This window comes from Pseudophryne corroboree, chromosome 3 (genome assembly GCF_028390025.1).
Source record: "Pseudophryne corroboree isolate aPseCor3 chromosome 3, aPseCor3.hap2, whole genome shotgun sequence".
NCBI classification, from domain to species: Eukaryota; Metazoa; Chordata; class Amphibia; order Anura; family Myobatrachidae; genus Pseudophryne; species Pseudophryne corroboree.
The window spans coordinates 455968753-455976179 of NC_086446.1; the positions used below are offsets into that span (position 1 = coordinate 455968753).

Below are 7427 nucleotides of genomic sequence, written 5' to 3' on the forward strand. Positions count from 1 at the left end.
AGGTGGATCCCTGGGCAATAGAGATTGTTTCTCAGGGATACAGGCTGGAATTCAAAGAGATGCCTCCTCGCCGGTTTTTCAAATCGGCTCTGCCAGCTTCTCCGTCAGAAAGGGAGTTAGTGTCAACTACAATTCAAAAATTGTACCTGCAACAGGTGATAGTCAAGGTTCCTCTTCTCCAGCAAGGAAAGGGGTATTACTCAACCCTGTTTGTGGTTCCGAAACCGGATGGTTTGGTCAGACCCATTTTGAATCTGAAATCCCTGAACCTGTACTTGAAAAAGTTCAAGTTCAAGATGGAATCGCTCAGAGCGGTCATCGCCAGCCTGGAGGGGGGGGGGGGGGGTTGGATGGTTTCCCTGAACATAAAGGATGCTTACCTTCATGTTCCGATTTTTCTTCCTCACCAGGCGTTCCTGAGATTTGCGGTACAGGACTGTCATTACCAATTTCAGACGTTGCCGTTTGGGCTTTCCACGGCCCCGAGAATTTTCACCAAGGTAATGGCGGAAATGATGGTGCTCCTGCGCAAGCAGGGTGTCACAATTATCCCATACTTGGACGATCTCCTCATAAAGGCGAGATCTCGAGAGAAGTTACTGGACAGCGTGTCACTGTCAGTGAGGACGTTGCAACAGCACGTCTGGATTCTCAATATTCCGAAGTCCCAGCTGGTTCCTACAACGCGTCTGACCTTTTTGGGCCTGATTCTGGACACAGAACAGAAAAAGGTTTTTCTTCCGATGGAAAAGGCTCAGGAGCTCATAGCTCTGGTCAGAAACCTATTAAAGCCAAAAAAGGTTTCAGTGCTTCACTGCACCCGTGTCCTGGGGAAGATGGTGGCATCGTATGAGGCCATCCCCTTCGGAAGGTTCCATGCGAGGACTTTTCAATGGGACCTACTGGACAAATGATCCGGGTCTCATTTACAAATGCATCAAAGGATCACCCTGTCTCCCAGAGCCAGGATATCTCTCCTGTGGTGGCTGCACAGTGCTCACCTCCTGGAAGGCCGCAGGTTCGGCATTCAGGACTGGATCCTGGTGACCACGGACGCTAGCCTCCGAGGTTGGGGAGCAGTCACACAGGGAAGAAATTTCCAAGGACTCTGGTCAAGTCAAGAGACTTGTCTTCACATCAACATCCTGGAACTAAGGGCCATATACAACGCCCTACGTCAAGCGGAGATCTTACTTCGCAATCGACCAGTTCTGATCCAGTCAGACAACATCACCGCAGTAGCTCATCTAAACCGCCAAGGCGGCACAAGGAGCAGAGTGGCAATGGCGGAAGCCACCAGAATTCTTCGCTGGGCGGAGAACCATGTAAGCGCTCTGTCAGCAGTGTTCATTCCGGGAGTGGACAACTGGGAAGCAGACTTCCTCAGCAGACACGTTCTGCATCCGGGAGAGTGGGACTTCATCAGGAAGTCTTCGCGCACATTGCAAGTCGGTGGGGACTACCCCAAATAGACATGATGGCATGCCGTCTCAACAAAAAGCTACAAAGGTATTGCGCCAGGTCAAGAGACCCTCAGGCGGTAGCTGTGGACGCCCTAGTGACACCGTGGGTGTTCCAGTCGGTATATGTGTTTCCTCCTCTTCCTCTCATACCCAAGGTGTTGAGGATAATAAGAAGAGGAGTGAGAACAATTCTCATTGTTCCAGATTCGCCACGAAGGACCTGGTATCCGGATCTGCAAGAAATGCTCACATAAGATCCGTGGCCTCTTCCTCTAAGGCAGGACCTGTTACAACAAGGTCCCTGACTGTTCCAAGACTTACCGCGGCTGCGTTTGATGGCATGGCGGTTGAACGCCGGATCCTAGCGGAAAAAGGTATTCCGGATTAGGTCATTCCTACGCTAATAAAGGCTAGGAAGGACGTGACGTCTAAACATTATCACCGAATATGGCGAAAATATGTTTCTTGGTGTGAGGCCAGGAATGCTCCTATGGAAGAATTCCATCTAGGCCGTTTTCTTCACTTCCTACAAACTGGAGTGAATTTGGGCCTAAAATTAGGCTCCATAAAAGTTCAGATTTCGGCCTTATCCATTTTCTTTCAAAAGGAATTGGCCTCTCTACCTGAAGTACAGACTTTTGTAAAGGGAGTACTACATATTCAGCCTCCTTTTGTACCTCCGGTGGTGCCTAGGGACCTTAACGTGGTGTTAAGTTTCCTTAAGTCACATTGGTTTGAACCACTCAAAACGGTGGAGTTAAAATATCTCACTTGGAAGGTGGTCATGTTGTTAGCCTTGGCTTCGGCTAGGCGAGTTTCGGAATTGGCGGCTTTATCACATAAAAGCCCCTATCTGGTTTTCCATATGGATAGAGCGGAGTTGCGGACCCGTCCTCAATTCCTACCTAAGGTGGTCTCATCCTTTCATATGAACCAACCTATTGTCGTGTCTGTGGCTACTCGTGACTTGGAGGATTCCGAGTCCCTTGATGTGGTCAGGGCTTTGAAAATTTACGTGGCCAGAACGGCTAGGATCAGAAAAACAGAAGCACTGTTTGTCCTGTATGCAGCCAACAAGGTTGGCGGCCCTGCTTCAAAGCAGACTATTGCTCGCTGGATCTGTGACACGATTCAGCAGGCGCATTCTTTGGCAGGATTGCTGTTACCGAAATCGGTTAAGGCCCATTCCACTAGGAAGGTGGGCTCGTCTTGGGCGGCTGCCCGAGGGGTCTCGGCACTACAGCTGTGCCGAGCTGCTACTTGGTCGGGATCAAACACTTTAGCAAAGTTCTATAAGTTTGATACCCTGGCTGAGGAGGACCTCCTGTTTGCTCAATCGGTGCTGCAGAGTCATCCGCACTCTCCCGCCCGTTTGGGAGCTTTGGTATAATCCCCATGGTCCTTACGGAGTCCCAGCATCCTCTAGGACGTTAGAGAAAATAAGATTTTACACTTACCAGTAAATCTATTTCTCGTAGTCCGTAGAGGATCCTGGGCGCCCGTCCCAAGTGCGGACTTCTTCTGCAAGACTTGTATATAGTTATTGCTTACATAAGGGTTATATTATAGTTCATCGATTTGGACCGAGACTATGTTGTTTGTTCATACTGTTAACTGGGTAGTTTATCACAAGTTATACGGTGTGATTGGTGTGGCTGGTATGAATCTTGCCCTTGGATTAACAAAAATCCTTTCCTCGTACTGTCCATCTCCTCTGGGCACAGTTTCTCTAACTGAGGTCTGGAGGAGGGGCATAGAGGGAGGAGCCAGTGCACACCCAGAGTCTAAAGTCTTTCTTAAAGTGCCCATGTCTCCTGCGGAGCCCGTCTATTCCCCATGGTCCTTACGGAGTCCCAGCATCCTCTACGGACTACGAGAAATAGATTTACCGGTAAGTGTAAAATCTTATTTTCTTCTGTTTCAGGTTTGGCAATGATGTACAGCATTTCAAGGTTCTGCGAGACGGGGCAGGGAAATATTTCTTGTGGGTGGTAAAGTTTAACTCTCTGAATGAGCTGGTGGATTACCATCGGTCCACGTCTGTGTCTCGGAACCAGCAGATCTTCTTACGTGACATCGAGCAGGTGCCACAGGTACACGGGGGAGACAGAGCCACAAATTTACCACAGGTATATAGAGGGGGAAAAGTAGGAGAGGGACTGTTAAGGTTAAGAGGTGTATATTTGTATATTTTCACCCAAGGTATTTGGGGTATTTTTTTTTATATAAAGTTATATTTAACATCTCGAGTGATCAACCTTTGTCTTTAGCCATTCAGTGGCCCCAGTAAATTATTGGTTTGTCATGTAGCCCCATGAGTCATTTATATATGCCAAGTCTCTCTCTCTGTGTGTGCATATATATATATATTTTTATATATATGTATATATATATATATATAATGTCTCTAAACAAAATAAATTGATTTCAGATAATGTACACCATGTAATTGAAAGAAAACCGATAAATCTAACCTATACTTTCCTTCCTGACAGCAACCTACCTATGTTCAGGCACTGTTTGACTTTGACCCCCAGGAAGATGGGGAGCTTGGATTCAGACGAGGAGAATTTATCCAGGTGGTGGATAACTCAGACCCTAACTGGTGGAAAGGGTCATGTCATAGCCAGACCGGCATGTTTCCACGCAACTATGTGACACCTGTCAACCGCAACGCGTAACTAGAGACTGCACAGGACCGGAAGCCAAGGAGGAGCACAGGCAGATTTACCTGGGAGGGAGTGCGGGCTGATTAGGAGGTCATTGGGAGCCTATAGACTAACTTTGGGGTGAATGGACAAACGGACAGACTAAACAGAAGAGCATGGACAGACTACTGACAGACCACATAACAGTCCACTAATTCAAGGGAGCACTCTAATCTCAATGATTTCACCAGGTATTGTCAGGTGACAGAATATCGGGAGGAAGAAAAGACTTGAATGGGAGGGAATTTGTCATGGACTGACTGGTAGAAATATGGCAGATGTGATTTAGCGAGATGGATTTCTAAGAGATCGGAAATAGATGTAGACACAGGCCTAAACAAATAAATACACAATTGCCCCTGACGTGTTGGCCATACCAGTTATCTGTCTTTTTGCTGTATGCAGTTGCTTCTCAACGTCTTCTTGAAGTGGGACTGGCCCCTTGGCTCCATGTGGGACTTTTTTGGGGGGTGGGGAGGGCAGCGGGATTCATGATCTGGTAGGCTCTATGGGAGGGTTGGGGAACTTACAGATATTTGATTTAGAATGCCAAAACTTACCTTTAAATTAAAAAGAGACTTTTTTTTTTTTTTTTAAATTAACAAATTCCATTTACTGCTGCTGTTCCTTCCCTATTTCGTTTCTTTTTACATCTTTCCTCTTTATCATGCATGTGTGTTTGCAACGCACTCAATACAACACGCACCTGTAAAATAAAATGTACAAAAATCCAGCCATTTTCTTTCTATGCAAATCTTGGGCTCCTGATGTCTTTGCAAGGAACAAAGAAGAAAGCCCTCAGCCTGCAGGTTAATCCAGGTGGGTCCACTACTAGGACACACAGGGCTTTGTGTGGGGGTGGCACTTTTGTATCTATTCAGCTAGCCTACATAAAACAGCCTTTTCCTATGTTTCCTAACATAAGTCTACATGGCTTCAACAGATATAGGCAGAATGCTCCTGTGCTTTGCGGGGAAGGGCTTACAACATAAGGCTTTGTATGGATTGATCACACACGTCAAGCCTGTGGTTGATAAGGGCTTGTGCTGTACTGGTATGCAGATTACACTAAGAACTCTGATAAGGAGAAAGGCTACACTTACGACATAAGCATTAATATTACTCGTTTGAGTAGACTTTCTCCTTCATTTGTCATCCTTATACTTTAAGTAATGAAACCAGTGGGAACTCTTCTGAAGGACAGTTGTTCTGAGCCACTGTTAAGTAAAGTGTCAAACAGGAGAAGGATTCTGACCTGTATGTAGCATACACACAATTTACAGACTATCCAAGTTTTAATATGTCACATGCAAAACAAAGCTCCATGTGTTAACAATTAAAGTAATTCCAATGAGAGAGCAAGGTTTGCTACGCTCTGCTTGTCATATTCATCTTTACACTATCATTATTGCAGTTACAATATGTACTGGTCCATCTTAACACTCAGAGAGGGATTACGAATACAAAGTCTGATCCGCTGGTATTGGCGATAACATAAGAGGATAGCAACATTTAAGAGGATTTTTTTTAAAAGAACATCTTTTTTTCCCCCCTAAAGTATTAAAGGGTTGGTTGGCCCCATTGTAACATAAACCCTACAATGCAGAGGCCATTGCTCTTTCTTTCCTTTCCTCTTGACCGTCTGTCTTGGTCAATCGTTGTTTGCTGCCTTCAGGTCTATGTGAATGGGGCTAGGAACACTCTGGGACCATATGATTGTGTATTTGGGAATTTGTGTATATCCTGCATCCTTGCAGATGAATAATGTGTGTGTATATATATAAATATATAAAATCAAATCAGTGTTTAAATAATTAAGAACAGCTTCTGTATTTAATCCTCCAAATGCATAACTTGGTAGATAGTTATTAACTGTGAATAATAATAAAATTCATGTGTATTCTTCACCTGCCTGTTATTGACCTCATTTCATTGCTATGCAAATCTGGTTTAGTTACATTTAAATAGAGCTCTTCTGAGCTTATTAGCCTCTATAACTAATTAAGTGATAGAATATTGCTTGTAGTTTTTTTTGAGGGACCCTACTCATATGGCTCTGAATTGTTCATACCTATCTTGCATAAGTGTCAGAGTTCAGTAAAATGGAAAGATAATTTTACTATCCTCTATTGGTTTTTTTTGTAGACAGCTAGTTAAGAGAAGTCATATTTAGTAGCTTTACCTGGGTTAGTACAGAAGATCTAAATACAGTAAGTCTACAGTCCTTAGGTCGACATATGAAATGTTGATATTGGAAAAGGTCAACAGGTACAGTACAAAAGGTCAACATGACAATGGTCGACACAAATGGTCAACCCACTTGCATTTTTGTGGATCATTTTTCCATCTGGGACCACCATTTGTAGAAATGCGTCCACTCGCAGGCACGCTTTGGGCATTGTGTCTCGCTCTGCTTCGTTTCGCTCGCCACAAAGTTACTTAATCACTTAACTGACGATCCCCCCCCCCCCCCCCCCCCAAAAAAAAAGGCTCAGAAATTGTTGTTTTTCTTATGAGTGAATTAGGTGAAGAACATGAATTTTAACCCTATCAAAAATTATTTTAGTTTAAAAAATAAAAAAAAAGGAAAAAAATGGTCACACCCCCCTCCCCAAACATCGATCGGGGACATCGCGACCATCGCGACTTTAGTTTTTAGAGCCCAGACAGCTACCAGGTACACAGGGGAGGTCTGGGGGTGGCTTGGGGGCAATGATTTACACTTACCAGTGGCTGCTATTGTCTGCAGCCGCTGGGGGATCCTGCCGTGCTGACCGATCAGCAGTGATCGGCAGCATGGCAATCAGTTGGGAGAGTGCAGGGAGGCAGTTTCCCTTCCCTGCAGCTGCTAACACAGTTTATCTGACTGGTCGCGCCCTGTGTGACCAGGTCAGCTACAGCACATGCAGGCAAGGTCGCGTCCGATGCGACCATGCCAGGCAAGTGGTTAAGGTAATGATTTGTGACATGGGTAGTCAAGGACGGAAAAAGTACAAAAACATGAACCCCCCCCCAACAAAGAAAAAACAAACCACAAAACATGTCAGCCATATGAACCTGTCAATCTTTTGTCCATGTTGACCTTGTGCTGGTTGACCATATGGGGTTGACCTAATGTGCGTGTGGAACATATGGGGTCGACCTAATGAATGTTGACCTATAGTCTGAATCTCAATATACCTATATAGATTACATTTGTTCTATTCTGCTTCATTATTCATAGTGAAGCTTCCAACAACATTACCTTGGTCAACCA

General features: G+C 44.9%; 1 protein-coding gene across 2 annotated transcripts in view; it reads left to right on the forward strand.

Annotated features, from left to right (window-relative positions):
• Positions 1–6076, forward strand: part of GRB2 (growth factor receptor bound protein 2) — a 121467-nt gene extending 115391 nt beyond the window's left edge. The window contains exons 5-6 of one of the 2 annotated variants that reach the window (XM_063960632.1): positions 3388–3592; positions 3959–6076. In XM_063960632.1, the coding sequence (XP_063816702.1) occupies positions 3388–3592; positions 3959–4144 (391 nt within the window). In that variant the 3' untranslated portion in view covers positions 4145–6076. The remainder of the gene's footprint in view (positions 1–3387; positions 3593–3958) is intronic. The other variant, XM_063960633.1, reaches the window with a different exon arrangement.
• Positions 6077–7427: the final 1351 nt, after the last annotated feature.